At 47.7% G+C, this 19,770-nt stretch overlaps 1 protein-coding gene across 11 annotated transcripts in view; it reads left to right on the top strand.

Moving 5' to 3' along the window:
* TCF20 (transcription factor 20) overlaps positions 1 to 17,260 on the top strand; it is a 209,778-nt gene extending 192,518 nt beyond the window's left edge. For all 11 annotated transcript variants that reach the window (XM_025192417.1, XM_025192414.1, XM_025192416.1 and 8 more), the window contains one exon: positions 17,163 to 17,260. In XM_025192417.1, coding sequence (XP_025048202.1) covers positions 17,163 to 17,252 — 90 coding nt within the window. In that variant the 3' untranslated portion in view covers positions 17,253 to 17,260. The remainder of the gene's footprint in view (positions 1 to 17,162) is intronic.
* The last annotated feature ends 2,510 nt before the right edge of the window (positions 17,261 to 19,770 follow it).

The raw sequence follows: 19,770 nt of genomic DNA, 5'->3' as shown, positions 1-19,770 counted from the left end.
AATCAAGCTTTCCAGCCTACACCACTGCCATCTCGGTGTAAGTAAACAATCTTTTAAACTACCGCTACGCGTCCGTGCCTAATTCCAGCTCGAAGGCCTTCCCTCTCCGCCCCGGCATGCCCGGGCTGCTGGCCACAGCCCGTGTGCAGCACGAAAAGGGCTCGGGTCGCTCCCGGCCTGCACAAAAGGTTGTGGGAATGTTGCAGCTTTGCAAGGTGTGTTGGAAGAACCCACCCAAGGATATGATTATACAAAGAGACTGACTCTATTTTGTTGTGGGTAATGTTATAAAGGGGAGAAATCCGACCAATTTCATGATTTTGGCTAAAATGCTCTTCTTTATTTTATCTTGTCTTGCTTTGTTAAAGGAGATAAATACTACGTTGCAGAATTGTAAATAGGTCTCGGATTAATGATTTAAGCACCAGCCATTCTCTTCTTTGGACCAGCCACATACATGCACAGAGTCTCTGCCCTGAAACTGTTCACAAGCTGAGAAGACTGTAAATAATCAGGATATCTTATGAAACCAGGAGGGGAATGGTGTATACTGGGACTTGGTAACTTATGGCTCATGGGCCAGATCCAACCCATGAAGAGGCTGGATCTGACCCATGAAGGTCTGACTGCACATGGGTAATTGGGTGGCACACAGCTGCACCTTGCTGTCTACCCCCTCCACAGCTCTCCCTGCTGCTCTCTCACGCCTGCTCTTATCCTTGCTGCAGAGGAGCTGTAATTTGGCAGTATGGGTAAGTACAGGTGACTTGGGAGCTCGGGGGCAGGGGCAGAGGTGCAAATATTTGTGGCCAGGTTGCAAGCTCTGGCCTACACTGGTAAAAGGTTGCTGGCCCCTGGTGTAGAGTTTTATTGCTTCAATTCTTGTGGGCACTGTAGGAGAAATGAGTCTTAGAAGGAACTTTTTCATTTCCCCAAGCCACTGGCCTCGTACACAAAAAAAAAAAAAAAAAAAATCTGTGGAGGTTAGTTTTAGTATTTATTAACCAGAAGTGATGTGCTGTGACTGGGTTTTCTAAACATTGGACGGTTTGATTATAGGCTGTTTTTCAGTTTTTCCAAGGTCACCGACAGTGAGCTACAAAGTGTATTTATAACGTAAACTACAGTTTGGGCTAGAAAAACAGGATTTATGTGAAAACGGACTACAGAAGTCATTGCCCACAATGCAAAACCTATTGCTGGAATTAATGTTAGCACCTTTTCTGGCAGTCTGTTAGAGGTGAAGGACTGAGATACCTTTGTCGGCTGGTCATCCCACTCCAGTAACTACCCCTCTGTTGTTTTGTTTTGGTTTAAAAAAAAAAAAAAAGAATTAAACCACAAACCTTTCACAGCAAACTATGGCTTGCTACATCTGATGTTGGATAGTCAGTTTTTTTTAATCTCTCATAGTTAAATCACAACTTTTTCAAAGATACATTTGTCTTTTTAATAGAAATAGAATTAAGGAAATGATTCTGAAGAAGAGGGGGAAGGAACTAACTCCATCTCCTTTATTTCTCTGTTTTACTTCTATAACAGTTGACTTTCTTTGGAAAAAAAAAAAAAAAAAAGCCTCATAGGCTGCATCCAGATATGCATGGACACTTGGTTCCCTGGGGACAACTAGTGGTGGCACACGTTGTGCTACCACTCATTGTCCCTGGGGAATGCCTGTGTCACATGCACTCTGGCATGCAGCAAGTTAATCCCTGGTGGGGTAGGAGAGGCTGGGGTCAGTACTGGGCAAGCCCCAGCAGTCTTACCTAGGGTCCTGGGGGCCTCCCAGGGCTGCAGCAGCAGTGATCGTGCCATGCGGAGCCTGGCTGGCAGAAGAGGTGAGGCTCCAGCTTTAGGTGGTGCATGCTGCCACAGTGCACTACTCTGCTTTTTTTTTTTTTTCATGGGGGGGTTTTGACCCCTAGATATCCTATTTTTTATTTTTTCTTCCTTGATGTTTTCAGGCTTTCTCCTCCAAGAAAGCTTTTCAGCCCACACCAAAACTTATCCAGTGGTCTCTTGACCCATAATTTGTCCTTAAGAGCATTGAGGTTATCCAGAAGATCCTGCACGGGAAACTTGGTACAGAATTCTTCAATTTTGGTCTTTCTTTTCCCAAACTCATCAAAATCTTTTCTTGGTTGCTTTTTCAAAGGATGTCTGTTAAAGAAGAGAAAGGCAAGGGGAGGCCTGCACTGACCCAAGCCAGTAGGCAGGGAGCTCTAGAGCACATCTCCCATCCTGCTGGCCATTGCCAGCCCAGCCAAGTGTCCCCAAACCCCTGCTGTTTCCCCAAGGGAGTTAAGGAGCCTGCTGTCTGGGTGCTAGCCCATTTTGGGGGAGCCTCCCCCTTAGAAGCCCAGGCACCCCTGGGGATCAGAGGGGAATTCCTCCCCTCCCAGCTGCTGATTGCTTCAGCAGCTGCTACAGGAGGGAGGGAGAAGAGAATATAAGTAGTCCTCTGGTCTGGGTGCCTGCCTGTGCAGGCCAGTGTGGGGGCACTGGGGAGCCCCTGCCCTGGGGGCCTTTCCCCAACCCCTTGCTTTAACTGCTGGAGTCTCAGGAATAGCCCAGGAACTGGACGGAAATTCCTCTGCTCCCCTGCGTTAGTTTTGCCTCGCTTGCAAAACCAGCTGAGGAGGAACAGGAGAATTTCTCTCTACTCCCTGAAGCTGCCAGAGACTTGCAGAGGCAGTTCTGCCCTTCCAGAGGGGAAGAATTTCCCTCCACTCCCTGGGGCTGCCCTGGGCTGGGGGAACTGGGCTGAGCTGCGGGGAAGACCCCTAAGACGGGTTCTCTGGTGCCCCCATGCTGGGCTGCATGGGCAGGCACCCAGCCTGGAGGATTTCTTCCTCTCTCCTGTGGCAGCCGCTGAAGCAATCGGCAACTGGAAAGGGGGAAGAGAGGACTGTCAGGGGCTGAAAAGCCCCCACCATGGGCATTTCCCCCCCCCATGTACTGTGTAGACCCTGGCTAGAGTGGTCTGGAAGTCTGCTCCCCTGCCTCCTGTCCCTATGGGCTGATGGATGCAGGCAGGAAGCAGGCTAAGGAACAGAGGAGCAAGGCAGTCCCTGCTCCACTGGAGCAGACAGCATAGCTCAGGGCTCCAAAGCACCCTGGGATGCTGGGGGACTAAATGTGAACCAGGAAAGGATCTGGGATAGAAGTTCCATAAATAGGTTGGACCTAAATCAGTTAAGTCTGATACTACATCCAACCAGGTTTATCTTAAACTGGTTTTGGTCATTTTTGAAAGCAGTTCATGTGCACTGAACTTCTGTTCTGTTACAGATTTAAACCAGTTTCCGATCACTTAAAATGGTTTATGTGTAACCTATGTGTAGCCTTAAGGACACACCTTTGCAGAGATGGCAGTGTGTCCTGGCTGGGCCATTCCCAAACATGCCCTGCATAGTTGCACCTACTCCAAACTTAAATGTGCTATGGGGACATCCTTCTGTGGATGCCTTTGCTGCAGTCTCTGGCATGCAGCAACTGAGTGACTATGGAGTGGCCTCAAGAATGTCTGTCTGGGTTTGGAGCATGCTGGTAGGAGATGCTTGGCACAGCTGTGACCAGGACAGGCTGCAGCAGTGGCATTAAATGATTGCCCCATTCTAGCAGGCATTGAACTTCTCCTGAGAGGTACTGTGCACCGCTGACAGCAGAACGTGGTGGTGCTGAACATGTCCTAGGTCAACCTTTTAAAATGGAATATGCAGCTCTTCTCTCTTATTAATTGTTCCCTTGTCCATTTTTCACACAATGCCCCTATTCACACTCTGGTGCCCACTTGCTTTTTTCCTGCTCTGCAGCATATTTGATATTTGGGCGGACAGATTCTGGAGACCAAAATTATCCACTTAATCTCTACAGGCACCACATAGCATGACACTTGCTGGGGCAGTCTATTGCAATTCAGCTGCTACCTGAAAGGGCCGTCTTTATGGGAAGGAAAGATGAACTCTGTCTCCATGTTGCGTGTAATGCAGCAGGCTCTATGGGGCAGCTAGGCAGGGAGCCATTTTAGTTCTTTTATTACATCTGTTTACTAGAAGCTGGGTTGAGATCCTGTTTTGTGCAGGCCAGGTAGCGGTGACCAGAGGGCAGCTGCTTTGTCAGTGGTGGCATGGGTTGTAGAACCAGTGATAGATGAAAGGCATTGTGATCCAGTGCCTGCCTCACTTAAGCTCTCCTACGTTGCTGATACAAAAAAAATCCCAGGGTCTTGGGTGAGGAAGTATCTGCATACAATTCCCAGTCCCCTGATCTATCCTTTGTCCCCTCCTTTATTGTCCCTTCTGTATAAGTTCAAACCTTTTATTCTCCTTTTCCCTTCTCAAGGTCTATTTCCCTTCTCAGGGCCTATCTACTTGCCAGGGCCTATTTTGGATGCTGCCCTGCAAAGACTCTAACCATGCAAAAACTGCATCATGTTGTTGCCACCCAAAGACTTTGTAGGAGGTGACATTCTAGTGACAGAGCATCTTATGAGGTTAATTTTTGGGGAAGAGATGGCCAGCAGGACTAGTGGGTTAGATAACAGCCTTTTACCTTCAGGTAAGAGTGCCAAATCAATTTGTAACTTTTGATGCTGTTACTACCCAACATTATCACAGGTGTGCCTCAGTCCAGTTGCTAGCATATAGGTTCACTTTTAGAAGCTGGTATTTGTTGCTCCATTATTGAGTGCCAAAGAGGTGGATTGAATGCCCTATGTTCACTAAGCCTCTCTTGTCTAGCCTAAAGGTGATCATCCCAACCCATGGTGATGGCCTGTTGGTGGGATGAAAGCAGGGAAAAATCCCCTAGGCTGTACCTAGATGAGGAGGTGGGAGTAAATATGGGGTGTTAGGCTGCAGAGATCCCAGGCTGACACTTTCTCATCAGCTCTGAATAAAAAATGGAAAAGAGATGGAATAAATTATGTGTTTCCTCTTAGTCTAGCTCTGATTTGCTAAATGCAGTCACAGATGAGAGCTGTTCAGTCGTTCTGTGGCTCACTTGGTTTACATGAGCTCCTTTTTGGAGTTTTCCCTTCTGAACCTCTAATATTTCTTTCATGCACTCTACAATATCCAGTCTCCACTCTCACCATGCTCCCCCTTCAAAAAAATAAATACAATAAAAGCTGTATAAGGTATTGAAGGGCTGGGATAAGACTGTCAGATTTCTTTTTCCTGCCTTAGTTATGGACTACAGTCCACCACAGGCTTTGGACTCCAATAAAGCTGTAGGTGTAGGGCAATACTGGGGGGGGAAGGTTGGAGAGAACTTGTTGATAACTAAATGCGCAACACTCAGCTGAAGGGTGGGGAGGGTGCTGAGAGGTCTGGTAGGGTCCTGCTTCACACATACTGTACATACAGTGGAATGAATGTGGGCTGTGAATTTGTAACCTACGGACCCACAGGCTATGCAGGCTCTTCCTTGTATTCCCTCTCAGAGGTGGGAGTGCAGTGTGTCCAAGGATGCTTATCTGCAGTGGTGGTCTTCTGCCTCAAGAGGGAGCTCTTCACTTTGCATTGAGATTTGGAAGGTTTATATATTAAAACGAAATGGAAAAAAAAAAATCCCAGCTAATAACAGTGGCACTGCCCAATAAATCCAGATCATGGAAGGCAATTCAAACCAGAGCTTTGGGCCTTGTTTCATGGGACACTTAACACCTGTTTTATTTAAACTGTAGTGAGCATTACTGTACTCTACTAAAAGTTTTTTAGAATGTGTTCTGGGCGGGCACACAGTAATGCTTACTACAATCTCCAAAGTAGAGGCTTCTGGCAGAGGGAGACATAGGGAGCTGATGTTGCCTCTGCCACTGGATCTTGCTTCCGAGAGCAGAGTTCAAGTCTCCAGTGCAGTACAAGGCCTGGAGCTTATAGTCAGCTGATAGTTGATCCTGGCCCCTGCACCAGGGCTGGCTGGAGATTCTGGTGCAGTCCTAGGGCTGGGTCATTGGGCTCGTGTTCAGGGCCCAACAAGACTGATATGTTTTTGACTCATGTTCGGCACCTTGGACTCCCCAGCTGGAATGACCATGCACCCATTTGCAGCTGGCTTAACTGGGGGCAGCTTTCAATGTGGCTCTAAAAGCTGAAAGCTTTCATACTGAGAACTTGTGCCGCGGGCTCTGTAACAAGTGGTTTTAACTACTCAACCTCCACAGCTGTGCTAGCCCAGAGGTGTTTGTATTGAGTTAAGGCAGCCAGTCCCCCTGAGTTCTGGGGCTGTGTCCTGGTGTCCCTGTGGAGTTCCTGAAATGCAAGTTTTGTCTCATGTTTGGGAAATTGGTCTGGAATTTTTACAAACTAAGAGAAATATGTGCTGTAGAGATGCCATAGTCACATGAGTGGATGTAAGAGGGAGTTTGGGGAGCCTGCCACCAACCATACAAGGGCTTGCTACAGTGATTCCCAAATGGTGGTCCATGAGAGCTTGGGAAGTGTGCTGTAAAAAATGGGCTGGATGAGGCTCTGGCCACGCTGGGGAACCACAAGATGTCTTCATGACCCCAAGCAGCATTGTGCTGAGATACTATGGAGAGGCTGATTAGCACACGCAGAGAGTAAGCTAGTATTTCTCAAACTTGTCATACCTGGAGCATGCTTCTTCTCTGGATTAAAAATTACCACGTTTCCCTCACTGGGCTAGCATGGTAGGGGCCTGATGTGGCTGGGTGGGCCTGGCCTGGCTGGGGCCTGATCCCTCTGCACAGGGCCAGCGTGGCCAGAGCCTCATCCAGCCCATTTTTTATAGTACGCTTCCCAGCTCTTGTGGACCACTGTTTGGGAATCACTGTAGCAAGCCCTTGTATGGTACCGCCCCTAGGCAGTCTACTGCATCTGGTTCTGGCTAGACCACTGGTTCCATGATAGCCTTGCGTCTATGGACCATCCTGGATCTGAGTTCCCAGAAGTTGGTGGCCTTCTTTAGTGCAGGAGTGTCAAACATATGGCCTGTGGGCTGAATCTGGCCTCTGGAGCCTTGTGATCCAGCTTGTGGGTTGTTGGATTGACTCCACGTGCCAACCTAAGCTTCATGTGCTGTATGTGCACAGGGGACTGGACTGACTGCATGCCCTGTATGCAGCACAAGGGGTCAGTATGGGGTGTGCACTGTCTCTGGGGCCTGTCTGGATTGATCCGTACTGCAGGCAGCACATGGGGTTGGTCCAGAGGGGTACCACATGCAGTGTGCGCTCCCTGCTGGCCCCCTGTGCTATGTGCAAAGCATGTGGCCAGTCCAGCGCCACATAAAGCGTGTGGCCAGGGGCTTATTGGTAACTAGGATCTCAGTAGGGTCCATGGGTATTCTCCTAAGGATTGCTTTTCATTGTTGGATTAATTTAATAGAAAGATTTATCCTTACTTACAGACCCAATAAAAAGAGAGAATAAGAATAGTGTTCTTACCTCTCAAAACTGGTCCACAAAATCAACGTGTGGAAGAACTGGGTTTGTGTCTGTTTCACTGATAGGGAAACAGAGTGAGACGGTCCTGAGGTTTAATTTGCGGTAATCGAAAAATCCTATTGTTTACATAAATAGCATACTTATTAAATATTCAAGTTAAGACATGTAATTGTTTGCCTATGATCTTTAGAATTTGGGACCGTTAGTCTTAAATTAAGCACCTGACCAAGGGTGTTCACTCTCAGCAAAGGAAGGTAGGCGATCACAACAAAAGCATAAACTGTAAGCAGGCTGGAAACAATAAAGCCCCTTTTTTCTGAAAACATTCATTGCTGACAGTCTCAGAGTACTCTCCAGCAGTGACAGGTATAGAACTTACAGGTGAAAATATGCTAATTTTTCAAGTTGCCTGCCTGTGGCTTGGTGGCTTTCTGGTATCCATCTTCATGTAAGTCAAAGATTCTTTCTAGCAGCCTAAAACAGTCAACTTCCCAGCTAGCGATTCCATCTTTTCTTCCATGGAGAGGGTATAAGGTTTTGTAAATACCTGGTCCAAAATCATTTGTTTCCTTCAAGGTCTCTTAGCCCCTGCAGGAGAATAAAATCCTTCAACTTCTGGAGTAGGATTTAGCTGTGATGGTCCAAGAAATATCCAAGAGGCAAGGCTTTTTTGTGATACCCGTTACTAGATCAATTGTATAGGTGGGAGAGCTGTTGGACAAGCTTTCAAGGGTATCTGATGCCCAAAAGCTTGTCCAACAGCTCTTCTGACTTTATGGTTGATTCAACCATAAAGTTGCCTCTCTTTGTATTGCATCAGCTGTGGCACGCTTTGGGCTCCAGGATTAGAGAGAGAGAGAAAAGACCCACTGGATCACCTGTGCTCTTCCCTCCTGTTCTTTCTGGCCTGTGCAGCATTGCTCTAGATCTTGTATCCTCTGGTGCTGTGTTTGGTTTTAATAGCTCTGCTTTGGGGCTTCCACCGCTATTCCAAAGAAACTATTCCACCAGTGGGAAGATCCCACCACAGCACTAAACTATTTCTGGAGCTTCAGCTACATGTTCTGTTATTTGTTTATATCCCCTTGGGTCATGATAAAGAATCTCTCTTCCTTCCTTGTGCTTGGACCCTCCCCACACACGGCATTGGACCAAGTTATACCTTATGCTTCAGTCCCTTCTCTTTCAGCTCTCATCTGTATTGCTCGTCTCTTAATTTTTGTAATGTACCTCTCACCTACAATCTCCTGTTCTTTTTTTCTGAAGGACTCCTCAGCTTGCTGTATTGCCTTGTACTGTGCCTAGCTAGCCAGAAAATTTGGCTAATATAGCCAAAGCCTGCAGAGGGAATGTGGTAATAAGTAGAGTACACAGTTAATCCAGAGGCACTGTGGTTTCTTTCTGGAAAGCAGTGCTATGGATAGGCTCTAGGACTGTGCAAAATTTGGCTGGGTGTTTTGTTTCGAAGCTGTTCTGATGCGTTTCAAGCTTGAAACAGCGAAATTGAAATGAAACAAAAGCCTTTGAAACGGTTTTGAAACGAAACAAGGGCACTCGAAACATTTCTAAATGTTTTGAGTTTCGAAGCTGGGCTTGGCTTCAGCACCGGTCCCAGCTGGCAGCAGCAGCCTCCTGTCATCCATGCCCCCTGGGGAGGATTCTGGCACAGCCTGCACCCCTCCCGGGGGGTGAGTCCCTGGATCTGCTTGCCAGATGACAGCATGCTGTTGCCGCTGGCTGGGCCAGCGGCAGCACCAGTCTTCCCGGCGCTGGGTACAGGGTGCACCCAGCACCAGTCCCAGACAGCAGGAGCAGGCTTCTGTCATCCAGCAGGCAGATCCGGGGGCCGCAACCCCGGGGGGAGTCCGGCACAGCCCCGCAGCCCTCCTGTGGGTGCGGGCCTCTGGATCTGCAGGCTGGATGACAGGAGGCTACTGCTGCCAGCAAGTGACGGTTTTGCTTGTCAGTAGCTTGAGGTGCAGTTTCCCAGAAACATCTGCACCTATCCTTGAAACCTGGCAAACTTTATGCCCTCAGAAGAGGCTACCATCCCTGCAAGTTTCATCTGAATCAGGCTAGAAATGACAAAGTTATGGGCAGTTTTGTGCTTCCCCATTATAGCCTATGCATGAAACATCAAAACAGCGGAAGTTTCAATGAAACGAAATGGAACAGTGCTTTCGAAACTAAACGAAACTCGAAACGGAACACTGTTCCATCGAAATGAAAGTCGAAGTGGAATGGTGCTGTTTTGCACAGCTCTGATAGGCTCTATAAACTTCTCAGTAGATGCAAAAGGCTCCTGGTTTTATTTTTGAGGCTTCTCAACTCTCTAATGACAAGGCCAAGATCTGTTTTGCTTGTGAAATTTGTTGAGCTTTCATTTGGTAGGTTATAAAACTATTCAGGCATACTGACCATTGGTAGCCTATATTTACAATCATTTGGTAAAATCTTTGTTCACACTGGCATTTTGACCAAACTCTGACTTTGCAAAATGACGTGGTTTTGTGTGACTGCTGAAAGGGCTTACACAAGTCTGGCTGAGTGCTGAGCAGATCCATACATGGAATAACCAGGCTGGCCTATCCCTGGGTTTTCTCAAACACATTTGGAGCAGGAGTAACCAATAATACATTGACTCCTTTTTAATGTATAATTGACGTGACAGGAGAATGGGAACGAGTCTTAACATGTTACCTAAAGCCCCAGTTTTTTCCTGGAGCAATATCTGCTCTCTGTGGTTGCTTGATCCTCCTTATGTTCCTGAACTCCCCTTGTTTTGTGTAGCAGTTGCTCAGTATCCTTTCATTTATCTCTTCCCGGCAGACTTTGAGATAAGCTGTAGCAAACCCCTCAGTCTTGCTTTGGTTTTCCGTGACATACTCCTGATATGAGTGTCCTATATCTGCCTGGTGTATGAGAGGAGGAGAAGAAGAGTTGCATATGGGTTTGCTTGTACTCTGTTCAGTCCAGTTCATCTACTGCTCTATCCAGTTTGGTATCCCTTGTCTTGCAGCAGCTCATGCTAGAGCATCAGAGCACAGCATGCAAGCTCCATAATGCCCAAGCTTGTGCAATACCATCATACCAGAAGAAATTTCTATCCAGTCTCTGCTTATGTAGCAAGAGAGTATGGATCAATCAGGTGATGGGAGAAAGGAGGTTGTCACTAAAACAAAGGAGAAGTGAGCAAACCTGGTTAGTAGGGCTATGTGAAATTTCGCAGACTCTTGTTTCAACACCATTTCGACTCATTTTGAGCTCGAAACAGTGAAATCGAAATGAAACAAAGGGCTTTGAAACAGCCTTGAAACAAAACGAGGGCAGCTGAAATGTTTTTCAAAAGTTTTGAAATGTTTCGAGTTTCAAAGCTGAAGCTGGGCTTGCCTGCAGGGAAACAAAGTAAGGAGAGGGAGGGAGAGGAGGCGGGGAAAGGACTGCTCTGATATTGACAGTGACTGTTTGGCTGCCTGAGATGCTGCTGGTGCTACTGTGCTGCTTTCTAAGTTATTACCTGTTGTCTCTTAAAATGGTGGACCAGGCTGAGGCTGTAGAGGAGGAGGAGACCTCATTGGGGCACACTACCGTGTTGTGTAGAGGCCCCAGCACCAGTGAGGGTGCACCTTAACACACACAGTCACATGTGTCACAAATTTTGCTTGTCAGTAGCTTGGGTGCAGTTTCCCAGAAACCCCTGCACCTATCTCCTTGAAACCCGGCAGGCTTCATGGCCTCAGCAGGGGCTACCATGTCTGCAGTTTTCACCCGGCTGTGCCGTAACCCACACATGACACGAGATTTGCTTGTCAACAGCTTGAGGTAGTTTCCCAGAAATCCCTGCACCTATTTCCTTGAAACTTGGCAGATGTTGTGGCCTCAGCAGGGGCTACCATCCCTGCTGTTTTCATTCAAATCTGCCAAAAAGTGATGAAGTTATAGGCAGTTTCGTGCTTCCCTATTATAGCCTATGGTCGGAACATTGAAACAGTGAAACAGTTTTGACGAAATGAAACAGTGCTTTGAAACTAAATGAAGCTCAAAACGAAACGCTGTCCCAGCGAAACAGAAGTTGAAACTAAATGACTAGCGAAACTAAACGCTGTTTCGCACAGCCCTACTGGCTACAGAGCTGTATCTGTCTCATTAATACTTTTAAGGGCCCCTCCAGAAGTGCAAGCAAAGGTGCAGTGGGGTTTGGTGCATGATCTACACAAGTGTGCTTCCTGCCATGCCATGTGTGTGGCAAGAGGCATGATTGTGGGATCGTTTCACACCTTCTTGCCAGTGCAGGGGGAGCCTGGGATCACGACTGTGATTCTGGGCTCCCTCTAGACCAGCAAGTAGCAAGCTCCCCTGGCTGGGATCCCCCTCAGCTAAGGAGTCAAAGTACATTTGGCCAGGAGGCAGTCTTCACTCTGAGGCTCTCTTAGGTGTCAGATGTCAGCACAGCAGCAGCATTGAGGTGGGATGCTGAGGCCCACATCCCCCAGCCCAGTGGGGTGGATGAGACAGGCTGGTGCACCCTCTGTCTATGGTGGCATTGGGGACCCTCCTGGGAGATGGGGAGGAGGACCCAGGTGAGATGAGGAGGGCTTCTTTGTTACTCTCAAGTCCTTCTTTTGTATTCTCCTTCCCTCCTGATGACTCTTGATCCGTGGCTGTCTCTGGTTGGTCTCTCTGTGTGTTCATCAAACTGTCTACGTAGCTCATCACATGCACTCACACTAATTTGGTCTTTCTGGGTCTTCTCCTAATTTGGTTTGTTCCCCTGAGACCGAGACTCGGGCCCTCCCTCTCTGGGGCCTTGTTAGCTGGTGCCGCCTTATCTCATGTTATGGAACAGTATGGTACATGCCCCCTGTTTCCCAGGCTGTATGTGTATCCGTTGGCCTTGTGTTAGACAGCCTGTCTGGTTTGAAGGTTGTGTGAAACTGTTTATATGAGACCCAGGCTTTTTAGAAAGCAGGGACAGATCCAGAGGGAGTGCGGTGGTGAAGCTGCCTGCCATCCCGTTTTGGATTGGACCGTATAATGGGAGTATCCAGAGGGGGATTTTAAGCCCTTAGAGGAGGTGAAAATCCTCCTCCCCTCCACTGACCTAGCCCCTCCCTGCCAGCCCTCTTCCTCCCAGCCTCTTCCTATCGCTTTCCTTGCTGTGCCAGGGGTGGGGGAAGCACCAGAGCTGTTCCCATCTGCCACAGCCAGGCTGCAGGTAGGCTGGACTCAGCTGGGGACAGGGAAAGCAGCAGTGGGGATGGGCAGGGGGGATCCCCTCTTACCCATGCCTGCTCCCAGGAGATGGGGCAGAAAGGGGGAACTACTCTCTTGCCCTGCTGTTGCTGCTGTCCCCATTCCCAGATGAGCCTAGCACAACCTGGCTGGGGTGAGTAGTAGCAGCTCTGGTGCTTCCCCTGCCTTGGGAACAGTGGGGAAAGCAACAGTGGCATGTAGGAGAAAGGAAGGAGAGGGAGGATTTTAGGGACTTTAAAAAGTCCCTGAAGGCTCCTGAGAGTGCAGATAGAGGAGGCATCAATGCAGGGAGTCAGGGGTGCAACAACCTTTGGGGAAATCCTTGGATCCACCCCTGGCATAAGGTAATTCCTTGAATCAAAACTACAGGAAAGCTCTTCACAGACATTGAAAATCCATGGTGAAAAGTAAATACTCTAAAAAGTTATTTTCACATAAGTAACCAAAGGCAGGATTTGGTAACCCATCAAAGGGAATTTTCAAGGTTCTTTAGGGGATGTAGCTCCACGCCTTCCACTGATGCTAATCAAAGTTAGGGTGAAACTTGGTAGTTGGAGCTCAACCAAGCTTTTTTCTTGACACTTCTGTTCCTAACAAACCTACCTGGCTTTGTCTTTAGCACATGCTCCAAGTATTCAACCTCAGTGACTTCTCTGTGACCAGTCTGCAGATCCAGCTCCACATCTTTTAAGATCCAGACAAAATCTGGGAAGCAGGCAGTGATGTGGGACTCTGCCTGTGGAATAACCAGGAGACGGGCACTGCCCCAAATTGCTTAGCGTAGCAACAAAAAGCTATGCAAGCCAGGACAAACAAACACAGGCTGTCAGGAGAATAAGGTAACAATGAAACTCTCATGTAAGCAGCAGTCACATGACATTCATATCCCTCCCAATGTAAGCATAGACTCAGCCAGTCACTGACACTCATTTGGGGGAGTTTGTTTCTGGTTTGTATTCTGCTTCCTGCTCACCAATCAGAGGTCCAAACAGCAATGCCTATAATGAGTGGTGAGAGCCCCCATTCTCCAAAAGGCCTGTGGTAGACAGCAAAGGCACAACTGGTAGGAACTGCTCTGAGCCAGCGAAGAATAGCAGCTTATTTTCCTTATAAATAAATAATAATGTCCTAGGTCAAATTAACCTGATCAGGTTCAAATCATTCAGGAACCATATGTGGCCCTGCTCCCAGCAAGTATCTTCCGCCCCAGCCTGGGGTTTCAGATGCTTCCAAATCCTTTGGCAGGCATCCTACGTGCAGGACCAAGCCCGGAGGTTTGGGGTTCAGATGCCCCCAAGTTTTGCTTGCCCTTAGCCATATGGCTGCAGGAGCAAGCTAGGGAGGAGTCTCCCATTTTCATAAAGTTGGCGTGTAGCTAAGATTCTCCTACTGGAAGCTGGCCAGTGGCAAGCTAACTATGAGGCTCTCCTAGGGAGTCCTGTCAGCAAACAGACAAGGATGCATCCTCCACTACACAAAGCCATTGGTAAGGTACCTACTTGGTCAGCAAAAAATAGCAGCTATTGTAGGAGGGGAAGGTGTCCATGCAGCCAATACTGTGAGATTAGTATGGTAGCTGCCTGGGTGCGTGACTCCAGGGATGAAAGAAGTAGGGTGACCACCCATCCTTAATTGGGTGGGACAGTCCTGAAATGTGAACATCAAGTCCCAGGCTCAAGCTGGATGACCCTGGGACAGCATTTGTCCTGGATGCGCAGCACTGTGCAAGGATCTGGGTTTTCTGTTCACCACGGAAAAACACAGGAAACAGTGGGTTTCCCCTTGCAAGCTGGCAGAGTTCCAGTCTGCAAGGGGCTGCTTGGGGCTGTGGGGAGCAGGATGCACGGGGCGCCGTGTGTATGTGCATGCACACACATGTACGTTGCCAGGAATACAGCCAGGCAGGGTGGAGAGCAGCTCCCTGCAGGTTAAGTCTATGCGGCAGAGTGGGGTGGGGGAGGCAGACTGAGGCCTGCATGGGGAGGGAGGGAGGGAGTGAGGCTAGGGGCGCTGCCCAGCCAGGGGTGGTACATGGGACCTGCAGCCAGGGAGGGAATGTATGGCTGTGGGCCCCAGCTGGGGGAGTGGGACAGAGCCACAGGTGGCTCATTTAGGGAATGGCTCCCCGCTACTGCATGCACTCCTGGGCAGGGGGGCACGGTGTGCAAATTTGTGCATGGGGTGGGGAGCAGATGCAGGCTGCTTGCCCTGCTGTCCCTCCCAGGGGCAAATTTGAGCTCCCTGCCACACTGACATAGCAAGGCACAGCCTGCCTGCTTAGCAGCAGCAGGGGCAGTGGTGGTGATGCAGAATTGTGCCCCTTGCTGCTGCTGGGTAGCCAGGGGGCACCTTGCTATGGCAGCGTGGCTGGCGTAGGGCTCGGGGGGAGGGCAGCAGGGTGGGGAGCCCTGAGCTTGCAGCAGACAGCCAACATCCATCACCACCCCCACCCCCCAAGCTCTGCTAGGCTCTGTTCTAGCCATGCCGCTGAAGAGGGGGAAGGCAAGGGGGAAGGTGGGCATGTGTCCCACCTTTCCATTTTGAAAAGGTAGTCACCCTAGAGATGCCTATACCTGGCAGGTTTAACCCCTTGGCTGCACCAGAGCAATGGTGTCTCCCATGGCAGAAGCTGATAAGGGGACTCCTGTTCCCACTCCCTGCAGCTGGAGCTTTCCTGCCCCTGCCACCATTCTAGTGCTCCTCCACCCCCAGTCAGTGCCTGAGGCTTGTGCCTCTTTCACCCAAGCCTAGTTATGCTACTGGTAGACAGGAACCATACACTGAAAGAGACTTCTCCAGTCCCCTGCATTTGTTGGCAGCCAGTTGTCCAGAGTCCTAGAAACTACCCCTCGCACACATCACAACCACAAGGTGCTTTATAAACAAAACCAAAAACACTGTATGGCCCAGCACAGATGAAAGATGGGAGAGGTGACAATGTCCTTCTCCTTCAAGAGTAGAGAAATATTTGGTTCAGAGGATTCTAGGTTGAGGACCATGGCTCATGCAATGCAAGTAGTCAAAAATCCCTTCAGTCCTTGCTATCCTGGGACCTACTGGATGCTACGCGTGTGACTTGATCCCAGTCCTAGTGTGGAAACCTGATCTGGCTTAAAATATATTGAAGAATGGTTTAGTGCAGGGGTTTTCAACCTTTTTTGGTTGGTGTACCCCCAGTGGCTGGTTGAGAAGCAGGGAGTCCCCCAACTGGTTGATGAGCGGGGATGGGGAGGGTACCCCTGGTTGACAACCCCTAGTTGACAACCCCTGGTTTAATGGAAATACTGTAATTTGTGCTAGATGCATAAAATCCAAATCACATGACCTTATGCCACATTCTCCCCTTCTCTTCTATTTAAATTACATTGGACAGAGATAGATGGCCTCTCTCACATCTGCCTTACCTATTTAAAGAGCTGTGTTCCATGTGGATGATGCTGCTGGAGATCAGATAGAGCAGCACAGTAGAGGGGCTTGCCAGGAGATACAAGGCTGCAAAACACAGACTTTGGTTTTGTTAGAAGTGGGAAGTTTGAGGAACAGAGCCCAAGCCAACATCAAATTGCATGCTCATCTTCATACAGGAGTATGCAGGCAGATGTGATCCATCAGGGAAATCATAAGAGACTGTGCTGGCATTGGCATACAAAACATTTTGCTCCCTCCTTCTCTTTAGTTTTGGTTTTAATGGGAGAGTCTTATAATAGTCATTTCTAAGCCATGAACAGAAAACCCTTTCCACAGAAGACTGAGTCCAGAAGTCCCTTGTGAGGAACAGAGGGATGCTTCTCACCTTTTCTTCAGAACTTTGATCACAGTATCCTGGCCCTGAAATTAACTTAGTCTTCACAGAGTTAGACTTGAGAAATCTTTTCTGGCCCCCAAATAGAAATGAATTGGAATAATAATAATTTGGTTCTTCCTCAGCATGGTAATTTAGGGAGTCTGTCTCCATACACTTTATGGATTTAGTTCACTACTGGGAATTTTTTGTCTGCATCAGACTGCAGACTCCAGTTTGAATATGGTTGAGTGCCTGCTCTGTTCTCTTTTTTACCTCCAATGAAATTCTAAAGAGGGCTGACATAAGGCTGACAATACAGAGTTATTCCTCTGAACAGCCGCTGTTCCTGTGGAAGCACCTTGAGACAGTGGGATGGCTGAAAAATGCGGACAATGAAGTGTTTTCTGGGGTTTTTTTTCAACTTTTCTAGTAGGAGGAAGTGGAGAGTGAAAAATCTCCAAACAAGGCAATAGTAAAACCAGTGATGCAGGGGTTTTGAAAAGGCTTGCCAAAGTAACAAAGGATCTGAATGTTAGGGGGGTGGGGAATAAGAAAATGTAAGCATGAAGTGGGGACTGGAGAGGTATGTTTTCCTCAGTTTCATAGTTGTTAGGGGCTGAAAGGGACGTTACAGATCATCGGGTCTAGCCCCCACTCCACTTGGGCTGGAAAGACTGCTGAGATCAGATGACAATCTCTCTCTTTCTGCAGGACCAGGTGAGGTCTAAAGGAAGTGACCTGGAGCAAACAAAGACAGACTCCGTGATTTGCCAGAAAAGTTGCAATAAAAGGATATTTTAGTACTGGTATCTATTTGTCCTTTGCCTTTTTGCTGGGTATGTAATTAATGTGTTGATTTTCATGTAGCAACCTTTGAGGGACCTAGTTCTCTACCTTTCAACTGTTTTTCTTTTTCTCTTCATAGTTACCAGGAGAGGATAACAAATCCTTTAAATCTTTGGGTGACCATTTCTGCAAGAAAGCCCCAGAAGAATTAGCAAAAGATCACTTCATAATAAAATATCCAGGATTTTTTAAATATGCTGAAGCTGAAATGATCCATAGTTCATCCATTTTGTTCAGGTTTGGTTGTTCTAAATTAGACACCACCATAACACGAGTAAAGTAGTTCCATTCTGGCGGGTTGATTCCCAAGCCAAAGAACCTGCAATCTAAATGGGAAAGATGGGCACAGGATGAGGAAAGAAGTGAAACTTTTTGGTGGGTGAGTTAGCTGGGAGGGATGAACTAACTGGAAAGAAAAGGGAGAGAGGATGAGGGGAAAGAAAAGGGGAAGAGAGGCAATCATGGAAGGAAACTGAGATGAGATGGTGAGGAAGGAGGAAGAAAATGTGTTGACAAGCTGTTGCTCCAACATAGAGAAGGGCAATCAGTGGAGGTGTCTATATGAGATGCTAAAAGCACAGTAGACTAATTCTAATGAGTAATAGTGTGTCATGGCAAAAGCTGTGCTAATGCGCAGTAGAATTAGTCTACTGTGCATTAGTGGTGCATAAGATGCGCTGACGCTACTGCAGAGTAGCACCATTTATGACACATTTAGTACTTGTAATAACAGGTACTAACTTAATCCACGATAATTACAGTGCATTACTGTGTGTGTAGATGTGCCCACTGAGTCTGAGGTCCCTACTGTGGCTGCTTCAGTAGCTCCTGCTAGCTGGTGTAGCAGAAAGCCCCTTTTTCTCTTGCCTGCAGTTGCTCTCCCCTCCTTGGATATGTTTTTCCTCTTCTACCTTTTCTTCCTTCCTCTTTCTTTCACTTTAAGATAAGGAATTGTGTTTTGAAATTTGTGTGTGTGCATTTTGTATCTCCCCTTGTATTTTGGTATTTTTATCTATTTATGTGCCATGGCATTATTTTTGTAGCTTATATTTTATACTCCTCACCTTTCAACTTTTAACTAAATGTGTTTAGTTTCATAAGTAAGTTATACATTGTAACAATGTTAACAAGGGCAGGAATCAAACTGCCCTTCTCTGTATTAGGCTGGCCCCTGAAAGAGCGAGTGAATCAGTGATTGAATGTGTAACACGGTAGCAGGCAGCAATTAACACCTAAGAAAACTGCAGATCAACCAAGGGAAGAACTCAATAGAAGACAATGTAACAACCGGGAAATCTCTAAACCTCACTGATCAAGGGCTAGAAGCCCTGGCCTGAGTTAATCAACGCCAGGGACCAACTTTTGGGCTGAATATGTCCAAATCGACCGCTCCCAGAGCCCTATTCAAAATTCATCAACAGACTCCCAAACCTGCACGTACATGCGGACGACCCCTGGGGCTGACAGATACCATCCAGTAGCCACCGAGGGGGGAAGTCCCACGAGGGTCAATGACCCCTGGATTGGGCAAACCTGAAAACTGGGGAGTCACCAAAGTCTGCCAAGGACAGATAAAAGGCAGTGAAAAGTGACCCTCAGTGGCGCCCTCTTGATCTCCAACTCGACCAGACCTGTCCAGCCAGAAGGACCAGCCAGCGACCCCCTTCTGTAGGATAACACCACGCTGAAAGAAGCCTCGACTGGCCATCAACGGCAGACTCCAGCACATGTAGGATAAGTATACCTGACTCTTGTAGCTTGCTGGTGTGTGTGTGTGTGTGTGTGTGTGGGGACCAGCCCCAAGGTTTATGATTTCACGCATTACAGTGTTTCAATCCGCCTAATAAACCAGAATTTTAAGGATCCCGAGTTGGACATTTGTATCCAACACTGGAGTCTCCTGCAGCTTCCTTCCTGCATGTTGTCTTCCCCCCATCCTCAATCCATGACATGGAGAAGGGGCCACTGGTAGGATTATTCTAAACAGACCATCCATTGATGCATTATTGTTTAACATAATTTGGTTGAAGGCCAGGTGCGAATTTTAAAGCACAGTTAACTATTCCTGTACAACATGGATGAAGCCAAGCAGGACTAAAGCATTCTTATACTGGAATAAGTGTCCACATATGGAGTTATTGAAGAGTGGTTATTTTACAATAGCTTTTCCTGGATGGGCAGACAGGCCTTAATCATCCTTAATAAAACATTTTGAGCTATTTGGATGAGAACTTTGGATGTGAATGGGTATTTTATTTATTTAGATTTATAGCTCTATAAAATGGTGTATTTTTCTCCAGCCACTGGCACCTTTCTCCTCACGTAGCTTTGCTGTCCTGTCTGTTCCTTCAACAGTTTTGCCACTGTCAGATTAGGACCCCTTCCCCCTGCCACATCTAGAACAGCATTTCTGGCTCCATAACTCTCTTCAAACCTCAGCTGAAAACATGTTTCTTTTCATTGGTTAAAATAC

This window comes from Alligator sinensis, unplaced genomic scaffold (genome assembly GCF_000455745.1).
Source record: "Alligator sinensis unplaced genomic scaffold, ASM45574v1 scaffold1081_1, whole genome shotgun sequence".
Lineage (NCBI taxonomy): Eukaryota > Metazoa > Chordata > Crocodylia > Alligatoridae > Alligator > Alligator sinensis.
This window is presented reverse-complemented; position numbering and strand designations above follow the sequence as displayed.